Source organism: Gobio gobio, assembly GCF_949357685.1.
Source record: "Gobio gobio genome assembly, chromosome: 1".
NCBI lineage: Eukaryota > Metazoa > Chordata > Actinopteri > Cypriniformes > Gobionidae > Gobio > Gobio gobio.
In genome coordinates this window covers 68,650,630-68,675,059 of record NC_137097.1, presented here as the reverse complement: position 1 = coordinate 68,675,059, position 24,430 = coordinate 68,650,630, and the positions used below count along the sequence as shown (strand labels likewise).

Here is a 24,430-nt window from a genome sequence, read left to right as displayed (position 1 = left end):
ACTTTTCCGTCCACTAGAGGTCACCTTTTCAAAACAAAGGTGTAGTTTGGTGACGTCCAAGTTTGAGCGCAGAATCTTGGGACATGTGGTCTTCACCTCACAGCCGGTGGGAAAGAATCGGGATAGGACTCGGGCAGAAATCATGTTCATGTGATTATTAACGTTACTGTAATGAAGCAGAAGCAGGAGCGAGTGTTGTGGAGCTGAGGAACCACTGGAGCGATTGATAATAAGATGAACACAACACACGCCTCGCGAGCAGCGGGACTTTTATTATGAAAACAGTCGCCGGCACCACTTCCGCTTTTCTGGTCATGAGTATGAGGTAAAGGCCAATTTATACTTCTGCGTCGAGTGTACGTCGTAGCTGACACGCACCTCTCCAAAAATGTAACAACGCGTCAATTCATTCCAGCGCCAGATCGCCTCTTATGTAACTCTACTAATCAACTAGAGATGCTTAATTTGTACTAGATACAACAACTCAAGCCGCAAGAAAAGCCGCTATCTGCCGCCATCACTGCTGCTGATACTTCGGGTGCGTCTCAATCAGCTCCCTAGTTCAGTAGTCAGGCCACTGATCAGGGATCAGCCCACTGACTTATGTCCTGATCAGTGCCCTGACTTCTGAACTAGGAAGCTGATTGAGACGCATACAATGACAATGTTAACAAGCCGCTTCATCTTCGGCTTTTGCCTAGATACTGTGGGTTACCATCAACATGCCCGTGGACACTGCCTACTAGCGGTCTGCATGTGTAATTGCACATTGACGCAGGCAACTACGCAGAAGTATAAATGAAAACCAACGCGCAACTTGCGGCGTAGAGGATACGGACGTAGGTCAGATGCAGAAGTATATATCAGCCTTAACGCAGCTCTGTTTATCATATTAGACACATCTGAGTGTGTTGATGATGTTATGACGTTACTCTGTGCGTTCTCTCAGCGGCTGCTATGACACTTGTTCACACTGCAGTGAGAGTAAAGCGTTTCTGCAAAATACAACCAGAAACCGAGGGGAACAAAGATATGACGTCATCGTCAGGCGACGCCCTCACACGTCCCGGTTCATTGGTTAAAATAGCAATTTTCTCACCATTTACAAATAGTTGGAAACATTTGGGATATTGTAAGTACTCAACTGAACTAAATATATACCTAGTGATGTTTTGATATTTTACTTAAAAATGTTACATAGCACACCATTAAAATCATTTATTTTTGTGTAAAAACTAAATACATTTTTTGGTCGACATTTCAAGAAAGAGAGGTTTTGGTGTTAAAGGATTAGTTCACTTTTAAATAAACTTTTGCTGATAATTTACTCACTTCCATGTCATCCAAGATGTCCATGTCTTTCTTTCTGCAGTCGAAAAGAAATTAAGGTTTTTGATGAAAACATTCCAGGATTTTTCTCCATATAATGGACTTCAATGGGCTCCAAACGGTTCAAGGTCCAAATGACAGTTTCAGTGCAGCTTCAAAGGGCTTTAAGCAATACCAGACGATGAATAAGGGTCTTATCTAGCGAAACGATCGTTCATTTAAAAAAAATAATAATAATAATAAAGTTTCAGTTTTATAAGCCCAAATGCTCGCCTTGCTCTGTTCTGTGGTGCACGCGTGACGTCATGTAATATGCAATTACGGACGCCGACTCCAGTTAATTTTGGGCAAACTAAAAAACACCTCTAAAACGCTGTTGCTCAGTAACAGTGGAAATCCATTTTGTTGGGTAATGCAGCGAGATGGAAACAGGGTCTCACCAGCTGACTCAATGACGGATTCTAATGGCAGAATTGAAATGGTCCAGTTGTGGCGGCATTGAGATTCTTCCTCTGTTGGCAATGGTTGGCATTTGCCACATGTGCACCACCACGTCTCGTCAGATCTTCGTCTGCCCGATGCTTGAGAGGTGTGTGTCTTAGTCTCTTCCATCTGCCTAAATTCTTCTTCTGTGTATTCCGGTTCAAAAAGGTAGGGCAGGGCGAAAAACTCCATCGCATCTTCTCCTCTAAGTTCAAAATTGTCCGACAACATTGTTTTACCTTTTAACTCCCTTTTTTTGTAAATGGCATTTGACTTAGTATGTGCACGTTCAACTTGTAAACACTGACTCGGTACTTCCGCCTACATCAAGCGTGACCTTTTCAACGTAATTGCATATTACATGACGTCACGCGTGCACCACAGAACAGAGCAAGACGAGCATTTGTGCTTATAAAACTGAAACTTTATTATTTTTTTATTTTTTTAAATGAACGATCGTTTCGCTAGATAAGACCCTTATTCATCGTCTGGTATCGTTTAAAGCCCTTTGAAGCTGCACTGAAACTGTCATTTGGACCTTGAACCGTTTGGGGCCCATTGAAGTCCATTATATGGAGAAAAACCCTGGACTGTTTTCATCCAAAACCTTTTTTTTTTTGACTGCAGAAAGAAAGACATGGACATCTTGGATGACATGGGGGTGAGTAAATTATCGGCAAAAGTTCATTTAAAAGTGAACTAATCCTTTAATACTAGTTATGTTTGAAATTGACAACTAGCATACAGCATTATACACAGTATATACTAGCTAGTAGCTAAAAAAAATGCATTTGTTCTCTAAGGCTTTGGCAATTTTATTTAGTTTGTGTAAAGTGTTGTTTTTGGTATTATATGCATACACATGCATGACATTGTTACACATTTGTTGCATATGGCAAACCTGTCGTCTACTTTTTTAAAATTTAACAATAAATAAAGATAAAAAGTATGTAACAATAAATGCTTCAATGTCAACATTTAAAATTAAGTTGCGATCTTTGATTAATTTTGTTTAAAATTCCCCCTAAAAATGTAAATTAAATTATTAATGAACTCAATTAAATTACATTTAAAATTTTTTAGCTGAGATCCAACTGGAAATGGAAGGTCAAGTGCAGAGCATTGCATTGTGGGGCAAGTCTTGGTAAGCATTGTGACGCACCTGTGCCCAGGTAAGGGTTTTGTCAGTCAGGTGATAGTGGACCATCCCCTGGTGTTCATCCTTCAGTGAACTTCCTATGAAAGCCATGAAAGGTGAAAGTTTACAAAACTGTCCAACTGTCCAGCAGAAATTCAAAGCGTGTCATTCAAATACCTGGAAAGGTGTTTTCAATGAATTCTTTGAAGAGCTGAAGGTCCATCTCTTCTAACTCCGTCTCCACGCGGACTTTTGCCAGCAGCGTGTAACCGCTCCCAAACTTGCTCTTCAGATGCTGTGGGCTGCCCAGACATTTGAACTGGCCGTTCACCATGACAGCCAGCCGAGTGCACAGCGCCTCGCACTCCTCCATACTGCGGAGAGAAAAGGAGACGGGGTTAGTTCTGCTGCTACATGATTCTTTTCATTTCCAGGTCATATCTGCATTAGTCAGGCCAAGTTTGGCTTACCTGTGTGAGGTTATAATGATGGCTTTGCCCGACTCTCTGGTTCGTGTAATTGCGTCCCAGAGCAGTCGTCTGGCTACAGGGTCCATGCCAGTGGACGGCTCGTCCAGAAAGATCACGGGTGGCCCGCCGATCAGAGCCATGCCTGCACTCAATTTCCTCTTATTCCCGCCACTGTGCAGAGGAGCCAATAAACAACTTAGACTCACGAACAAATGATTTTACTTCTTCCTTTTACATTTTTCTATCATATCTAACCATCATCTACACTCACCTAAAGGATTATTAGGAACACCATACTAATACTGTGTTTGACCCCCTTTAACTGCCTTAATTCTACGTGGCATTGATTCAACAAGGTGCTGAAAGCATTCTTTAGAAATGTTGGCCCATATTGATAGGATAGCATCTTGCAGTTGATAGAGATTTGTGGGATGCACATCCAGGGCACGAAGCTCCCGTTCCGCCACATCCCAAAGATGCTCTATTGGGTTGAGATCTGGTGACTGTGGGGGCCATTTTAGTTCAGTGAACTCATTGTCATGTTCAAGAAACCAATTTGAAATGATTCAAGCTTTGTGACGGTGCATTATCCTGCTGGAAGTAGCCATCAGAGGATGGGGACATGGTGGTCATAAAGGGATGGAAATGGTCAGAAACAATGCTCAGGTAGGCCGTGGCATTTAAACAATGCCCAATTGGCACTAAGGGGCCTAAAGTGTGCCAAGAAAACATCCCCCTCACCATTACACCACCACCACCAGCCTGCACAGTGGTAACAAGGCATGATGGATCCATGTTCTCATTTTGTTCATGCCAAATTCTGACTCTACCATCTGAATATCTCAACAGAAATCGAGACTCATCAGACCAGGCAACATTTTTCCAGTCTTCAACTGTCCAATTTTGGTGAGCTTGTGCAAATTGTAGCCTCTTTTTCCTATTTGTGGTGGAGATGAGTGGTACCCGGTGGGGTCTTCTGCTGTTGTAGCCCATCCGCCTCAAGGTTGTGGGTGTTGTGGCTTCACAAATGCTTTGCTGCATACCTTGGTTGTAACGAGTGGTTATTTCAGTCAAAGTTGCTCTTCTATCAGCTTGAATCAGTCGGCCCATTCTCCTCTGACCTCTAGCATCAACAAGGCATTTTCGCCCACAGGACTGCCGCATACTGGATGTTTTTCCCTTTTCACACCATTCTTTGTAAACCCTAGAAATGGTTGTGCGTGAAAATCCCAGTAACTGAGCAGATTGTGAAATACTCAGACCGGCCCGTCTGGCACCAACAACCATGCCACACTCAAAATTGCTTAAATCCCCTTTCTTTCCCATTCTGACATTCAGTTTGGAGTTCAGGAGATTGTCTTGACCAGGACCACACCCCTAAATGCATTGAAGCAACTGCCATGTGATTGGTTGATTAGATAATTGCATTAATGAGAAATTTAACAGGTGTTCCTAATAATCCTTTAGGTGAGTGTATATTTTAAATCAAACCATCATATCTTACCATCTGTTCATTATATCTAGATCATACCCATTCATCACAACTAACCATTCATTCACCAAACCTAAATCACCCCTCATATCACCCAGCCTTATAACACATCTAACCATCCATTCATCACATCTAACCATCAATATATCATATCTAACCATCCATTACATCTAACATCATCCATCACATATAACACCATCTAACCATCTTCCATCACATCTAATATCATTCATCACATGTAACCATCCATCCCTCACATCTAGGGATAGTCGCGATGACAAAGAGCACTTGCTCTTTCTCGTTCATCTTTAATATTAGGCATTTTATGTACTGGTTCCATTTATATTTAGACATTTCCTTCCAAAATGTGAAAGAGTGTGAATGCAGCTAACTCAACATATTTATAAAAAACACCAACCCATTCATCATATCTAACTACCCAATCACATCCATCCCATCCATCCTCTCTCTCTCTCTCAGGTTTCACGTTCATACCTGTAACTGCGGACGAGTTTGTCAGCGTGAGGTTCGATCAGAAGCGAGCGCAGGACGTTTTCTACGCAGGCGGTGATATACTTCTCTGGGATGCCCCTCAGTCTGGCATACATGCTTAGTGTTTCCCGACCCGTCATGTGATCCAGCACCGCGTCAAACTGGGGACAGTAGCCGATCCTCTGTTGCACCTGAAGCCAAGTCATATTTAACACTGTGAATATACCATTGCCAACTATGAACAAAAATGTTAAAATATCAGTGTTCAGGAAGTATCTTTTATATGAAGATAACAAAATGCTCAACCTTTTTATATAAAGATAACAAAATGCTCAACCTTTTTCACATCTCGGAGGATGCTGTAGCCATCAATAAAGGCATCCCCTGAAGTTACGCTTTCATCTCCCGTCAGCATTTTGAACGTCGTAGTCTTCCCTGCTCCATTAAATCCCAGCAAACCAAAGCACTCGCCCTTCCCAACGGCCAGGGACAAGCGGTCCACTGCTAAAAGCGTCGGCCCACCTGAATATACCTAGTGAGGCAAAAGAGGAAAAAGGGACAAAAACAGTAAACTACAGTGGCAAGATAAAATATGTGAACCGCTTGCAGAATCTGTGAATAATTTTAACTAAATAAAAGAGGGCATACAAAATGTGTTATTTTTTATTTAGTACTGTCCTGAATAAGATATTTTACTTTCTTTTTTTTTTTTACATATAGTCAAAAAAAATAGCTGAATTCATTAAAATAACCCCGTTCAAAAGTTTATGAACCATTCTCAATACTGTGTGTCGTTCCCTGGATGATCCAAGGCTGTTTTTTTGTTTGGTTATGGTTGTTAATGAGTCCCTCGTTTGTCCTGAGCAGTTAAACTGCCCAATGTTCTTCAGAAAAATCCTCCAGGTCCTGCACATTCTTCAGTTTTCCAGCATCTTTTGCACATTTGAACCCTCTCCAGCAGGGACTGTATGATTTTGAGATCCATCTTTTTTTGCACTGAGGATGAGTAAGAGACTCAAACACAACTATTAAAAAAGGTTGAAACATCCACAGACGCTCCAGAAGGAAACACGATGCATTAAAGGGGAACTATGTACGATTTTTGCAGTAAAATATCCAAAAAACCACTGGGCCAGTGTTATAGAATATCCTTAGAATATCCCAAATGTTTCCAACTATTTGTAAATCGTGAGAAATTGCTATTTTAACCAAGGAACCGGGACGTGTGAGCTATGCGTTTGAGGGAGTCGTCTGTCGATTGCGTCATGTCTGCGTTCCCCTCGGTTTCTGGTTTTATTTTGCAGAAACGCTTTGCTCTCACTGCAGTGTGAACAAGTGTCATAGCAGCCGCTGAGAGAACGCACAGAGTAACGTCATAACTTCCTTTTCAACACACTCAGATGTGTCTAATATGATAAACAGAGCTGCGTTACCTCATACTCATGACCGGAAAAGAGGAAGTGGCACCGGCGACTGTGGCATAATAACAGTCCCGCTCTTCAATCGCTCCAGTGGCCTTGCTCTTCTCCACAACACTCGGTCCTGCTTCTGCTTCACTACAGTAACGTTAATAATCACATCCATGAACATGATTTCTGCCCAAGTCCTATCCCGATTCTTTTCCTCCGGCTGTGAGGTGAAGACCACATGTCCCAAGATTCTGCGCTCAAACTTGCCGTCATCAAACGACGCCTTTGTTTTGAACAGGCGACGGAAAAGTTACATAGTGTAGCTTTAAAGAGTTAGTTCACCCAAAAATGAAAATCCTGTCATTAATTACTCACCCTCATGTCGTTGGACACCCGTCAGACCTCCGTTCATATTCGGAACACAAATGAAGATATTTTTGTTGAAAGCTGATGGCTGAGAAAGGCCTCCATTGGCATTCTGTACACTTATACTCCCAAGACCCATGAAAGGCACTTAAAATGTCGTTACAAAGTCCATCTCACCACAGTGACTCTACAATAATTTTACGATGCGACGACAATAGTTTTTGTGCGCAAAAAAAATCAAAATAACGACTTTATTCAACCTCTTCTTGTCTTCCATGTGTGCCTCCAAGACGCATGCGCGAGAATATGACGCAGATCCGGAGTTCGGGAATCCATGGAATGCACACTTTAGCCCCATTTTGAGCACTACGCCGAGACCTAAAGCACGATCAATGTAGAATTCAACAGCTTAGACACGCGCGTCTTCCTCTGCTCGTAAACAAATCGCTTCTGGGTCATGTGTCCGAACGCCGGATCTGCGTCATATTCTCGCGCATGCGTCGTGGAGGCACACACGGAAGTCGAGAACAAGTTGGATAAAGGTGTTATTTTGATTTTTTTTTGCGCACAAAAACTATTGTCGTCGCATCGTAAAATTATTGTAGAGTCACTGTGGTGAGATGGACTTTGTAACGACGTTTTAAGTGCATTTTATGGGTCTTGGGAGTATAAATGTACTGAATGCCAATGGAGGCCTGTCTGAAGCCTTTCTCAGACAACAGATTTCAACTAAAATATCTTCATTTGTGTTCCGAATATGAACGGAGGTCTGACAGGTGTCGAACGACATGAGGGTGAGTAATTAATGACAGAAGTTTCATTTTTGGGTGAACTAACCAAGAGATGGGGTGAAAACTTTTGAGCAGGATGAAGATGTTTAAATGTGTCTTATTTTGTTTAAAAATAAAAATATCATTTTTTTCTTTTTCTTTAGTACTGCCCTTCAGAAGCAACAGAAGATACTTGCATGTCTTCTTGCAGAAGACAAATTAAGTACAATTTCCCTTGATTTTCAAACTCAAAAAGTTTTCACCCCCATCTTTTAATGCGTCGTGTTTCCTTCTGGAGCATCAGTGAATGGTTGAACCTTTTTTAGTAGTTGTGTTTGAGTCCCTCAATCGTCCTCAGTGTGAAAAGATGGATCTCAAAATCATACAGTCCCTGCTGGAGAGGGTTCAAATATGAAAAAGAGGCTGGAAAACTGAAGAATGTGCAGGACCTTCTGAACATTGGGCAGTTTAACTGCTCAGGACAAACAAGGGACTCAAGAACAACCATCACAAAACACACACACAGCCGTGGATCATCCAGGGAACGACACACAGTATTGAAAATCAATGGTTCATAAACTTTTGAACAGGGTTATTTTAATAAATTCTGTGATTTTTTTTCGTCTTGTGGACTATATGTAAAAATTAAAAAAAAAAAAATATCTTATTCAGGACAGCACTAAATAAAAAATAAGGCATTTTGTATGACCTCTCTTATTTAGTTAAAATTATTCACATTTTCACAGATTCTGCAAGCGGTTCACATATTTTTTCCTGCCACTGTAAATAATAGATGTTTTCAGGGCAATTATATGTTTTTTGAAAATATGCAAACCCATACATCACTTACTGTTAAGCATATTTGACAGCAACTTGAGTATTTCTGGAGAATGTCTGGATCGCGGGGCACAACCTAACGCCGGGTTAGTTGTAACGCGCATGTTTTAACCCTTTCCACACATGCCAGAACGACGAAATTTAGTGCATTTACCAGTTGCCATATCAACATTATTTAGAGAAAAAATAGCAGCAAAATTAAAAAAATCTCTGGAAGATATTACAGAACATGTATTTAATCATAGCAAAAGTTAATTTCTTACTGAAGTTCAGTTTTGATCTCTGTTTTTTGTGTTTATTTAAAATAAGACAAATCCGATATTATTGTAATCTTACATCTGTTATTTAACAGTTGAGATCGTTCTTTAATGCTGATCTAACCAGCAGAAGACACGAGCCAATATTTAAATCCCAGTTGTGCAGATGAGGTGCGTTGCAATGAGCCCCTATTAGAAATATGCCATTATATTATATACTTTTATGAATTCTTTTGAGAAACCATGAGAAAAGGGTGAATAATGACAGAGAGTTAATGTTCAGAAATTATTAATTATTATTATGTTTTGAACTATGCTGTTTAGCTGTATTCATCGATGTGTTTGTCAAACTCAAAAATGACTATTTTTAAAATGACAAAAAAAATGCCATTATTTTATTTAAAAAAGTTAATAATTGTATTTTGTTGACAAAATATTATAGTTTGTCTTGGATATTTTTTTTGATTATATTAGGTAACATTTTAAGCTGTTATTTGGTCATGTTACCCATGTGTGCCCCACCACGTTACAATGTACCCCACCTATGGGGCATGTTGTCACATTTCACTTGCATTCTTTCTGGGTAAATCAAGAAAAAAGTATACACTGTATTAATGAAACAAAAACACATAATTGTACAAGACATGTGTGCAATTAATGTGGGAAACAATAAATACTCTGAACCCCAAGTGGATTTACACAAACTGAGAAAGTCAAAAAGCGTTAGGTTGTGCCCCGCTCTCCCCTACACCAATATTTCATTTAATGGCTTCTGTGAGGCTTCCTTTGAATACGACAACAGCTAATTTTGGCAAAGTCTGGACAAATTTGTCAGAAAGCCAAGCGAGACCTTAGGCCAAATTATACCCAAACGCTTTCGAGATGAATGGATTTCCAGCGTGTTTTATACACTTTGGCCAATAGGTGGCGGCAGCTCCATCCAACTGGTTTTGTACACATGTTGATTGAGATTAAAGCATTGCAAAAATACGTTCTCACCGATTCTTTAGGAGCATGGCGGGAAAATATAGACCAGTGGAAATTGACACATTGTGGTACACACAGTACATTCACATACATGTGACAGCATACCTTGCTGAGCTCCTGTAGAATGAGCGGGCTGCCCACCATGGACTCAACCACTGGCTGGCACTCCACAACTCTCTTCCTCTCCTCGGCAACATCTCTGTCCTCGGGTAGAAGAGCTTCTTCTGCCAACAGCAGAGCCTGACAGAAACACACACCTGTGAGTGTGACTGATAGCGACCCAATAATATGGCAGCACGTGCCCTATCTTTCCCTCCTCTCCCACCTTCTTGCGTCTCCTGAAGAGGTTGAGGAGCGTGCGGATGCACCGGAGCTCGATGAGGAAGACCAGGGCGATGAAGACGACGCCCTGCAGGGACATGGCCACCAGGAAGCGGCCCACTCCGGGCTCGTCCATGGAAAAGTAGTTCAATTGATACGTGATGTCTGCAGAAGAGCAGCAATGAGAATGACAGCACAGTCCCAGCAGCGGATAATGCTAATCGCTCATGCTAGCACTGCTCCTCGACGACATGATAGCATCGCAGGTAATGGGAGAGATTTTGATAAGATTCAAAAGGTTTACCAACTTAAAATCAAATAAATCAGGGTTTTCAATCTTGCAGCTCGTCAAGACAACGGACACGGCAGGTGATTTAATTAGCATGGACACACACAGGCTAACACGCTACAGAAAACAGGCAGAGCAGACAATGCAGTGTCCACAGCTTCACATTTACATGAGTCACATTTCTAACTCCAACATGACAGGAAAATATTACATGTTTACATATCTAACCATCCATCTATCAATCCTTCATATATAACCATCCATCTATCAATCCTTCATATCTAACCATCCATCTATCAATCCTTCATATATAACAACCATCTATCTATCCATCCATCATATCTAACAACCATCCATCAATCCTTCATATATAACAACCATCCATCCATCCATCCATCATATCTAACAACCATCCATCCATCCTTCATATGTAACAACCATCTATCTATCCATCCATCCTTCATATCTAACAACCATCCACCCATCCATCATATCTAACAACCATCCATCCATCCTTCATATGTAACAACCATCTATCTATCCATCCATCCTTCATATCTAACAACCATCCACCCATCCATCATATCTAACCATCCATCAATCCTTCATATCTAACAACCATCCATCCATCCATCCATCATATCTAACAACCATCCATCCATCCTTCATATATAATAACCATCTATCTATCCATCCATCCATCATATCTAACAACCATCCACCCATCCTTCATATGTAACAACCATCTATCTATCCATCCATCCATCATATCTAACAACCATCAATCCATCCTTCATATCTAACAAACATCCACCCATCCATCATATCTAACCATCCATCAATCCTTCATATCTAACAACCATCCATCCATCCATCCATCATATCTAACAACCATCCATCCATCCATCCATCATATCTAACAACCATCCATCCATCCATCATATCTAACAACCATCAATCCATCCTTCATATCTAACAACCATCCACCCATCCTTCATATGTAACAACCATCTATCTATCCATCCATCCATCATATCTAACCATCCATCAATCCTTCATATCTAACCATCCATCATATCTAACCATCCATCCATCCTTTACATCTCACATCTATCCATCCATCCATCATATCTAACAACCATCCATCCATCCTTCATATATAATAACCATCCATCCATCCATCATATCTAACAACCATCAATCCATCCTTCATATGTAACAACCATCTATCTATCCATCCATCCTTCATATCTAACAACCATCCACCCATCCATCATATCTAACCATCCGTCAATCCTTCATATCTAACAACCATCCATCCATCCATCCATCATATCTAACAACCATCCATCCATCCTTCATATATAACATCCATCCATCCATCCATCCATCCATCATATCTAACAACATCCATCCATCCTTCATATATAATAACCATCTATCTATCCATCCATCCATCATATCTAACAACCATCCATCCTTCATATCTAACAACCATCCATCCTTCATATCTAACAACCATCCACCCATCCATCATATCTAACCATCCATCAATCCTTCATATCTAACCATCCATCATATCTAACCATCCATCCATCCTTTACATCTAACATCTATCCATCCATCCATCATATCTAACAACCATCCATCCTTCATATCTAACAACCATCCACCCATCCTTCATATGTAACAACCATCTATCTATCCATCCATCCATCATATCTAACAACCATCCATCCTTCATATCTAACAACCATCCACCCATCCTTCATATGTAACAACCATCTATCCTTCATATCTAACAACCATCCATCCTTCATATCTAACAACCATCCACCCATCCTTCATATCTAACCATCCATCAATCCTTCATATCTAACCATCCATCATATCTAACCATCCATCCATCCTTTACATCTAACATCTATCCATCCATCCATCATATCTAACAACCATCCATCCATCCTTCATATCTAACCATCCATCATATCTAACCATCCATCCATCCTTTACATCTAACATCTATCCATCCATCCATCATATCTAACAACCATCCATCCATCCTTCATATATAATAACCATCCATCCATCCTTCATATCTAACCATCCATCAATCCTTCATATCTAACCATCCATCATATCTAACCATCCATCCATCCTTTACATCTAACATCTATCCATCCATCCTTTACATCTAACATCTATCCATCCATCCATCATATCTAACCATCCATCAATCCTTCATATCTAACCATCCATCATATCTAACCATCCATCCATCCTTTACATCTAACATCTATCCATCCATCCATCATATCTAACAACCATCCATCCATCCTTCATATATAATAACCATCAATCCATCCTTCATATGTAACAACCATCTATCTATCCATCCATCCTTCATATCTAACAACCATCCACCCATCCATCATATCTAACCATCCATCAATCTTTCATATCTAACAACCATCCATCCATCCATCCATCCATCATATCTAACAACCATCCATCCATCCTTCATATATAACATCCATCCATCATACCTAACAACCATCCATCCATCCTTCATATATAATAACCATCTATCTATCCATCCATCCATCATATCTAACAACCATCCATCCTTCATATCTAACAACCATCCATCCTTCATATCTAACAACCATCCACCCATCCATCATATCTAACCATCCATCAATCCTTCATATCTAACCATCCATCATATCTAACCATCCATCCATCCTTTACATCTAACATCTATCCATCCATCCATCATATCTAACAACCATCCATCCTTCATATCTAACAACCATCCACCCATCCTTCATATGTAACAACCATCTATCTATCCATCCATCCATCATATCTAACAACCATCCATCCTTCATATCTAACAACCATCCATCCTTCATATCTAACAACCATCCACCCATCCATCATATCTAACCATCCATCAGTCCTTCATATCTAACCATCCATCCATCATATCTTACCATCCATCCATCCTTTATATCTAACAACCATCCATCCATCCTTCATATCTAACAACCATCCATCCATCCATCCATCCACCCACCCATCATATCTAACAACCATCCATCCTTCATATCTAACAACCATCCATCCTTCATATCTAACAACCATCCACCCATCCATCATATCTAACCATCCATCAGTCCTTCATATCTAACCATCCATCCATCATATCTTACCATCCATCCATCCTTTATATCTAACAACCATCCATCCATCCATCATATCTAACAACCATCCATCCATCCATCATATCTAACCATCCATCAATCCTTCATATCTAACAACCATCCATCTATCCATCCATCCATCATATCTAACAACCATCCATCCATCCTTCATATCTAACAACCATCCATCCATCCATGCATCCATCCATCATATCTAACCATCCATCAATCCTTCATATCTAACAACCATCCATCATATCTAACCAACCAACCATCCTTCATATTTAACTGTCCATCCATCCATCCATCCATCCATCCATCCATCCATCCATCCATCAATCAATCAATCAAATCTAACCATCCATCCATCATATCCAACCATCCATCCATCATATTTAACATCCATCCATCATGTCTAGCATCCATCCATCAATCATAACTAACCATCCATCCATCATATCGAACATCCATCCATCATATCTAACATCCATCCATCATATCTAACCATCCATCAATCCTTCAAATCTAACAACCATCCATCCATCCATCATATCTAACATCCATTCATCATATCTAACCATCCATCAATCCTTCAAATCTAACAACCATCCATCCATCCATCCATCCATCCATCCATCAATCATATATAACCATCCATCCATCCATCATATCCAACCATCCATTTATCTTATCCATCTATCATATCCATCCATCCATCATATCTAACAACCATCAATCCATCATATCTAACATCCATCCATCCATCCATCCTATCTAACCATTCATCCATCCATCCATCCATCCATCATATCTAACATCCATCCATCCATCCATCCATCATATCTAACCATTCATCCATCCATCCATCCATCATATCTAACATCCATCCATCCATCCATCCATCCATCATATCTAACCATTCATCCATCCATCTATTATATGCAACCATAACCCATCATATCTAACCATCTATTTATCATATCCAACCATTACCTAGAGCAACGTCAGAAACAGAATCAATCACTCACTGAGGTCCTTGCAGATGATCTCAGCAAAGAAGCTGGAGGTGCAGAAGTTGATGATCTCGTAGTTCTGGTAGAAATTGCTGAAGGACATGCCCAGGCAGTAATTAGGGAAGATCAGGAAGACTTTATCCAGGATATAGGAGAGGTCTTGCAGCTTCAGGTCTGGACCACAAGAATATGAGGTGTGTGAATACAAGTTCTGAAAAGCATTCTGTGCGCACAAGTGTGTACATGCGTTTCTCACCAGGTATGGTCATGATGGTGACCGCGAGGAAGGTGGCGGTGCCGCTGATGATGTTGAAGATGGTGAGGCGAGTGTAGGCTGTGGCTGCTGTGGAGAACAGGAAGCTGAGAAGGTACATGAGGGGAATCACCGCCCAGCCATACAGAAGCAGCAACAGTAGAACATCCACCAGGTGGTTTTCGGCCACGAACGCTTTTACTGAAAACACTCGGAAGACCACCTGAGGAAAAAAAACAACGTGTCAAGAATGGCGAACTTAGTTAAACATAAGACATAGACGGCATAATTGAGAACCTGTTCTAATTCAATCCCAGAATAGGATGATGCTCAGTTCTGTTAACGGTACTTGGACATTCTTCCACAGGCTATAATTTAGTCCCTCACAGGCTCGTTTTCAATCTGCTGGGACTAAGGTCTATGAAGTCCTAGACCAGTGGGTCTCTGACTAAACAAGGCTGCTCATTTTTAAACTTTTTTATTTGCAGAAATTCGGAGAGGAAAACTAAATAGAATTTAACATTTAAATATTTATATAAATATTATAAATTATATTAAAAGGGATAGTTCACCCAAAAATGAAAATTAGCCCATAATTTACTCACCCTCAAGCCATCCTAGGTGTATATGACATTCTTCTTTCAGACGAATAACATCTGAGTTATATTACAAAAGTCCAGGCTAATCCAAGCATTAGAATTTGATTAATAGTTGCTCTGTTTTTGAAGTCCATAAAAAAATGCATCTGTCCGTCATATAACTGCTCCACGCGGCTCTGGGGTGTTAATAAAGGCCTTCTGAAGCGAATCGACGCATTTGTGTAAGAAAAATATTCAAATTTAAAACTTTATCAAGTGGTTTCAGCCGATCGCCTTCCGTGGAAAAGTTTTGAATGTTGAAAGTGAAACTCAAGATGTGTACGTGACGTCATGACGAGCGGACCTGGTCGCGTTAGTCTTTCCATCGGCAGGGGAACTTTCAACAATTTTTCCATAAATTGAACAGGGAAGGCGGTCGGCCGAAAGTTTACTTTATAAAGTTTTAAATATGGATATTTTTCTTACACAAACGCGTGATTCGCTTCAGAAGGCCTTTATTAACACCCCAGAGCCGCATGGAGCAGTTATATGATGGGCAGATGCACTTTTTATGGACTTCAAAAACTATGAATTAAATTCTAATGCTTGGATTAGCCTGGACTTGTAATGTAACTCCGATTTTATTCATCTGAAAGAAGAAGGTCATATACACCTAGGATGACTTGAGGGTAAATGATGGGTTAATTTTCATTTTTGGGTGAACTATCCCTTTAATAACAATATTTACTTAAAATAATGAAATAAAACAATTATAAATAATTCAAAACTGACTGAAAAATATTTTTTTTCACTAATTTCTTAGAAATTTCTACCCAATAAAATATATATTGTTCATAAAAATGTCTTTTACTTTTAATGCTTTTCCAGGTCTTGAAATAAAAATGAGGGAATTAATTGAAATAAGAAATATGATATGACAAAGTGTGATTTGAAATACACTTAAAAAGCTAAAATGCAGCTGTTTTAAGGCCCGTTCACAACGGGACGATTTTCGCGCGCGTTTATCGCAACGTTTAACGCCTCGTGACTAAACAAAGGGCGCCAATGTGAGTGTGCACACGGCGCGCAAAACGGCAGGCATAAAAGCGTCATTTAAAAAAAACGTCTCGGGTTGTTTGTTTTTTTTTGGACGCGGCACGTTAAAAACTGGCCGACCAATGAGATCAGCACTTTTGTTCACGTGCCTGGAGCTGCTGAAGTTACGTGTGAATGGTTTTGGCAGAACGTAAATACTGTCTCTCTTCTTCTTCTGTGTGACAAGCGAGTGTCAGAAGCGTAAAGTGCCGCAGCACCACCTTGTGTAACGGGAGCGCCATCTACTGAATGTGCACATTCACTCGGCACATCGCCAGTGAAAATCGCTTGGGTGTGAACACAAAGACGCACCGAAAAACATCACGAAAAACGCTGCCGATAAACGCGCACCATATTCGTCCCAGTGTGTACAGGCCTTTAGTGTACTTCAAATCACATTTTGTCTTATTTTAAACCATAGACGCGATTGCATTGGCTTCCGCTGAAGTAACTGAAGCCTCCGGAGGTCCGAATATGGCGCAGATTTGGGACAGAGTCTGCGCAGTAGCGACCTCAGGACCGAAGTGTGTGCAGTAGAGAGCAGGAAGTTGAGCTGCGATATCAAAAGCCCATCAAACAATTCATTATGTTGGTGTGAAATCAACAGTTATGGAAATGTAGAAATTAAAGATAAAGCTCCAATCTCCAATCTCCTCCCGAAAATCCAGAAAAAAAGTCTGTTAGTGCCTCAGTGACGGCTTCACTAAGAGAAGCTGTCAATCATGACGTCACACCCCATGTTTTTATAGCATCAAATACAGTGAGGAAAATAAGTATTTGAACACCCTGCTATTTTGCAAGTTCTCCCTCTTAGAAATCATGGAGGGGTCTGAAATTGTCATCGTAGGTGCATGTCCACTCTGAGAGACATAATCTAAAAAAAAAAATCCAGAAATCACAATGTATGATTTTTTAACTATTTATTTGTATGATACAGCTGCAAATAAGTATGTCTCTCACAGTGGACATGCACCTATGATGACAATTTCAGACCCCTCCATGATTTCTAATTTGGAGAACTTGCAAAATAGCAGGGTGTTCAAATACTTATTTTCCTCACTGTAACTAACTAAAACTAAACTTATTTAAAAAACGAACACTTGAAATGAAATAATCGTGATAAAAACTGCCTAAAATGACAGAAACCATCTTTGGTGAAAAATTATTTGAAGTGTAATTTGATTGTTTAGTTTGTCTCACGTCCATTAGAAAACACGGAGGGGCGGGGGTTATGAGCTATACTGGGACCGGCCACCTGAGGGCGATCGAGGCGCTTCGGCTTCAGTTTCTGAGAGGAGTGCTGCAGGCTAGTTTTAAACCAGTTTGAGCCATCTTGCATCGCCCTTGCAACTGTGATGAGGCCCCCATATTAAGAACTACTGTCCTAGACAGAGCGCTCATACTGACCAGCATGAGCAGGCAGGGCAGCAGGAAGTTGATGAGGTCCCACAGCAGGGCGGAGAACCAGAAGTTGGAGAGGTAGACCCCGCTGACCTGCTGCAAATGCTTGGACTTCACCGATCGCTCAGAGACGAGGAGCAGGGCAAAGGTGCTGGCTAATGACGCCATGCCGTACATGAGGTTTATGGCGATGGCGAAGCCTGTCTGACCCCTGTAGAGACAAAAATGGGAGATCGATGAAACCACAGCTAAATGTCCCAAGTTAACTCAGGGTTTATGGTGTGTTCAAATTGCGATATGGACTAGTGTCTGTGAATGTTAAACCGCAAAAAGACTATTTAAATATGAAGTTTGCATGTTATGTGTGTTTCGTAAACATATTTGTCTACTACACATACTTCTTAACACTAGAACCACCACGGGGTAAAATCTTCCCATGGCTGTTTTTCAAATGTACATGATTTTCAATAAAATATCCCAGGCTCCCAGTCATTGGCTTTTACTAAAATTGTGTTATTTACAATCCCCTGTTGTTAAAAATTATTTACATAAAACTTGAAAAAAAACAAAAAAAAAACGGCATTTATACCTATAAGCGACAACGGGTCAAATGTACCCCTATATAATTCCTTTATATTCGCGCTGTATTTGAGCAACATGTTGGCTTACTGTAAACAGTCACACAAAGCACAATCAAATGAAGATGTTTTAGCCCATTTATAAATGTTCAAACTTTGGATTAATTATAAACTTTTGCTTTACATTTTTTATCGTGTATTGTTTGCTACTGTGTTGCTATTTATTCAAGTCAGCACGTTTCCTGAAAAACAATATTTTCGATCTATGATGTAATGAATAAAACAATTGCCATGATATTGGTGGTGTTCTCCTATTCAAGTGATAAATGATATAACTAAACAATTTAATAATTAATTAGGTGAAAATGTGCGCTTGAATTTGTCGTTGCACATGTACATGCATTGTATGTCATCCTTTGTAATAAATCCTATGCAGCGCGGTGTATTATCATTGCTCTTTATTGTCTATTTAGGGTATTTTAGTAATTTAAAGGGATAGTTCACCAAAAACGAAATGTTTAAGTTTATCTGCTTACCCCCAGGGCATCCAAGATGTAGGTGTCTTTGTTTCTTCAGTAGAACACAAATTAAGATTTTTAACTCTAACCGTTGCAGTGTGATAGTCGTATAACGCATGTCAATGGGGATATTTTAGAGTATGAGAGTAAAAACACATAGACATACGAATCCTTATTAAACCCTGCGGGTCGTGGCGACACGTTGATGTCTGAAGACACGAAACCATCGGTTTCTTCGAGAAACCGCACAGTATTTATGTTATTTTTTTACCTCTTATCAGACGAATGTCATCTAGTTTTCCCAGCGCCATAACTTCCGGCGAATAAGGTCAAATACTGGCACGATCAAAGATATACATACGTAGATGCCTCATTCAACCGATCCGCGCAGGCACTAATGAGGAATCTATGTACATATCTATGATCGCACCGGTATTTTGCATGTATTTTGACCTTATTAGCCGGAAGTGATGGCGCGGGGACGGCTGATGCAGAGCCATAGAAAAAAAAGAATTTTTTTTAAAAATATGGATATTTTTCTTACACAAACGCGTCGATTCGCTTCAGAAGGCCTTTATTAACACCCCGGAGCCGTGTGGAGCACGTTATTTGACGGACAGATGCACTTTTTATGGACTTCAAAAACAGAGCAACTATTACTGCTATTATAATGCTTGGATTAGCCTGGACTTTTTTAATATAACTCAGATTTTATTTTTATTTTTATACACCTCGGATGACTTGAGGGTGAGTAAATCATGGGCTAATTTTCATTTTTGGGTGAACTATCCCTTTAAATAACATGGGTTAACTTTATGTAATTAATGACATTTTATTATAATATTACACCACTCAAATATGTATTTATTTCCTTCTGATTCACATTGTAATTGCAGGCTGATTTAGCCTCGATATTCAGCAAAAATTGATTAGTGTAGCCTGCTTAAAATAGCACAAAACAACAGGACAAAAACATAGTTGATGTCTAAAATTAATAATTTCATGACTCTATACAATACTTTGTGAAGACATTGGCATAATACAGTGACATATTAAGTTTTATAGCCGTATCAATACAGTAATAATCTGCATGGGTCAATTTTACCCGCTGGCGGTTTTAGGTACACAGCGACCCCTGGAAGTTATAGTGTTAAAGCAATTAAAATAAAAATAATAATAATAGTACAAATTATTAAAATACAACATGGAATATCATAAACATTTCCGTCCATGTTTTAATTTAAACGGTAACTCTCTGTTTGGCAACACTTGGAAGGATGTTATAGATTTTCATTTGATTAAATTATAAAGTTTTATGCCTTGGGGTGGCACTGGAGTTTGCATGTTCTCCCTATGGCCCCGTTTCCCCCCCACAGTGCAAACACATGCAGCTTAGGTGGATTGGATATGCCAAATTGTCGTAGGAGTGTGTGTGTGAATGTGTACCAGCACTCTCAGTGCTAGGTTGTGTCAGGAAGGGCATCCGGCATACAACCTGTGCCAAATCAAATGTGTGTGTGTGGCGGACCCTGCAAATGAGCGGGAATAACTCTAGGAAGATGGAAAGTTATGCCTTCATTAGATTTCCACCATTTTTCATAATAAATATGTATTAATAATACAGAATCCAAGAAAATTAAAACATTGTTATTGTTAAAATGTTAACAAGTTAATCAAGTTTTATGAATTTAATTGATTAGACATTCTTTTTGACAATTCATATTTACTTAACCCTCTGGTGCTCTTCGGTCACTTCTGATCGGAATTTTTTTTTTTTTTTGAAATGTTAAAAATCACAGCTTCAACAGAATGATATGAAACTTGGTGACTTTTCTAGCATTAGGTATGAAAACACACAAAAAAATTGGGGTCATGATTCAAGCATGCTAATTGGTCGTAAAAAAAAAAGTGTGAATGGGATGAAATGAATGGGAAATCTGCAAAAACACAAAAATTAACTGAATATTTGTGTGTACAATCTACAAATCGGCCACAATGCTGAAAAAAAGTACACAGCAGTAAAGGGGTGACACTCTAAAACATCAAGAGTGTGATATTGACACATCCACTCTCACACACACACACACACACACACACACAAACACACACAACACACACACACACACACACACACACACACACACACACACACACACACACACACACACACACACACACACACACACACACACACACACACACACACACACACACCTATGAAAAACTGAGCCTATGAACCACATTTAGAATTTTTTTAAATCACAGCTTCATCAGAAAAATATGAAACTTGGTGACTTTTCTAGCATTAGGTATGTGAACACACAACAAATTGAGTATTTAAAAAAAATACTCCCACTTGTGCTCTTCGGTCAAAAATGACACCATAGGAAATTAATGAGAAATCTGCAAAAACACGAATTCACAGAAAAAAATCTATATTTCTAACCAAAAAAAAAATATCTAAAACTTTATAATAAATAGTCTTTGAGATTTTTTAAATATACATTCAAATCCATAAAAATAAAAAAATCATTAAATGTGTTCAAAACAGAACTGGGGAATTCTCCATAGAGACCTCTAGTGATTACACCCATGTTTGCATGATTTCTTAAATAATTCCAAAAGAGGGCACTAATCTGCCTTCAAAAAAATTTATTTTGAAGGCCTAGTCTCTATTTTAACCTGAAATACTGCAATAATAAAAAATATTGCAAAAAAAATTTTTTTAATAATTTTCAATGGCAAAAATAGACCATAAGTATTGCATAAATATTAAAAACTACCATCAAATCATCTCAAAATACAAAATTAAAAAGAAAAAATATTATTGACGAAAAATAAATTGCATTGGTTTTACTGGGGTGGAGGAAGTTTAATATTTAGGTGTCCGGTCACTTATGACCGGGAAGATGACCAATGCAACCCCTAAACGAAGAGCACCAGAGGGTTAAACCATTCAAATGGAATCCAGAAAAAAATTGCAACGCAAACACAGAATTTAGGAAAACATGACATATATAGGGCATATTCCAAAAGCTGATACGTACTCAGAAAGCTGGTTCTGCGCCGTCTCGGACATGTTGCGGGGCATGGGGTAGTTTTCGGTGTGGATGGAGGCGTTGGGTCCTGCTAGTAGCTTGTAGAGAGCGTTGTCAACCAGCATGAGCGCTGTGGCGGAGGTGTGATAGCCCTGGTTGTTGAAGTAGCCGGTGACCTCCGCGTACCTCCTGGATCTGCCTCTGAAAGCCGCGGCCACCACACAGTGCTCGTTGAACGCTCCGCCCTCCCTCATGGCATTATACAGCACGTACTCGGAAAAATCTGAACAGACAAACGTTAGGATGTTAGCAGTGTTCATTTCATTCATCAACAACCTTTTTTCACTGACGAAAACGAGACGATAACTAAATAAAAACTAGTTTTGGATGACAAAAACTATGACGAAAATCAACTGTCATTTTCGTCAACAAATAAAAACGAGACGAAAATGTTAGTGAGGGTTGATTAGGGAAGAGATCCGGTCAGAACTGATGTCCTGTGTAACAGATGCGCACATTTGATGTGAACGTGCGGATCTAACCGCTGGAAAACAGGCTCATCCCCAATCCAGCGCTCCAGAGCGGCTCACAATCAATGAATAACACACATTTATGCCAGGCAATTGTTTATGAACTAATGCTGATGAATAATGACAATGTTTACTTTACCATGTTTATATAGTAATATGTTTTAGACGGTTGTAACAATGCATATTTTATCTCCTGAACTTGAATGAGCTCCTGCAACTGCAACAGAGGCGCAGACATTTCAAAATAAGAGTCCCGGTGTATTTCGAGCTTGTTTATAATTAAAAGTCACGCATTATATATTCATTTTTGCTTACACAATAAACTGTATTTAATTTAATTCCCATTTAATTCATAGTCAGGAGGAAAGACCAGTATTTGACACATATTCAATAAAGTATCAGGGTTATGATAGTTCACTAAAACCATTTTAAAAAACTTTTTTACTTGAAATTAAATAAAAAACAAATACACAAACTTATTTTAAGCTTTAGCTTAACCTGATATGGCCTACTGACTAAAACAGAAATACAAAGTTATAAAAACTAGATAGCTGTTTTTAAAAAACAAACAAAAAAGTGAATTGATCTCTCTTTCGTGTATTTTTAATGTAAAAAACAAAATGCTGTCAAAATGTCAGTTCAAGTGACAGTCCTGCTTAAATGCTTAAAGGGGTGGTTGCATGCGATTTCACTTTTTTAACTTTAGTTAGTGTGTAATGTTGCTGCTTGAGCATAAACAGTATCTGCAAAGTTACAGCGCTGAAAGTTCAATGCAAACGGAGATATTGTCTTTTAAAGTTATGGCAGTTTATTGCCTACAAAAACGGCCGGTTTGGACTACAACAAGCTTCTTCACGGGTTAGTGACATCATAAACACCTGCTATTAACAAACACTGCCCCCGCGAACACACAACAAAGTGGGCGAGGCCACGTCGCCGTCATTACAAAAGAGAGAGAGCTGTTGCAGAACTACAAACTACATTTGGCCATCTAACCAATCTAAGACCATTGTGTTTTTCGGAGGGATGGGCTTCACAGAAGCAGGAAGCAAACGAGCCGTTCAAAGGACAGTGGAGACAGCGGTGTGGAATAATGGAAAAATATAAGAAAAATATGGCGTTTTTAAAAAAAAGAAGTATTAAGACATGTGATACTGCGCCCCATAAACACAACCAAGCCTAGAAAAAAAAACACGGAACCACCCCTTTAATGTATTACAATTAAACTAAACTCATTCGATTTTAGGAGACTAAACCTACTGTAGATTTAGTCGACTAAAACTAGACTAAAACTAAAAACAATTCAGGTGACTAAAATATGACTAAAACTAAATGCCATTTTAGTCAACAGACTATGACTAAAACTAAATCAAAATTTTCTGTCAAAATGAACACTGGATGTTAGGATGTTGTCATGGTAACGAGTATATTAGGAGCAGTGTTACCTGTGATATTAGTGGCAGGCGTGGCCTTCTGGGAAGGCAGCTGTGCGGCATAGATCTCCGCCAGAGCTGCAGCCAGCGGCCCAGCGTTAGCATCCAGGGCCACGGGCACATGGGTCGGGCCGTACTGCTCCAATG

The 24,430-nt window shown here is 39.5% G+C and overlaps 1 protein-coding gene across 1 annotated transcript in view; it reads right to left on the bottom strand.

Moving 5' to 3' along the window:
* Positions 1–24,430, bottom strand: part of abca3b (ATP-binding cassette, sub-family A (ABC1), member 3b) — a 99,644-nt gene that overhangs the window by 2,852 nt on the left and 72,362 nt on the right. The window contains exons 19-30 of the mRNA XM_079827426.1: positions 24,296–24,430; positions 22,330–22,603; positions 18,193–18,397; positions 15,116–15,335; positions 14,875–15,033; positions 10,356–10,516; positions 10,136–10,270; positions 5,742–5,936; positions 5,408–5,595; positions 3,421–3,591; positions 3,128–3,324; positions 2,975–3,048 (exon numbers count right to left, since the gene is read on the bottom strand). The exon at positions 24,296–24,430 is cut by the window's right edge and continues 175 nt beyond it. Coding sequence (XP_079683552.1) covers positions 2,975–3,048; positions 3,128–3,324; positions 3,421–3,591; positions 5,408–5,595; positions 5,742–5,936; positions 10,136–10,270; positions 10,356–10,516; positions 14,875–15,033; positions 15,116–15,335; positions 18,193–18,397; positions 22,330–22,603; positions 24,296–24,430 — 2,114 coding nt within the window. The remainder of the gene's footprint in view (positions 1–2,974; positions 3,049–3,127; positions 3,325–3,420; positions 3,592–5,407; positions 5,596–5,741; positions 5,937–10,135; positions 10,271–10,355; positions 10,517–14,874; positions 15,034–15,115; positions 15,336–18,192; positions 18,398–22,329; positions 22,604–24,295) is intronic.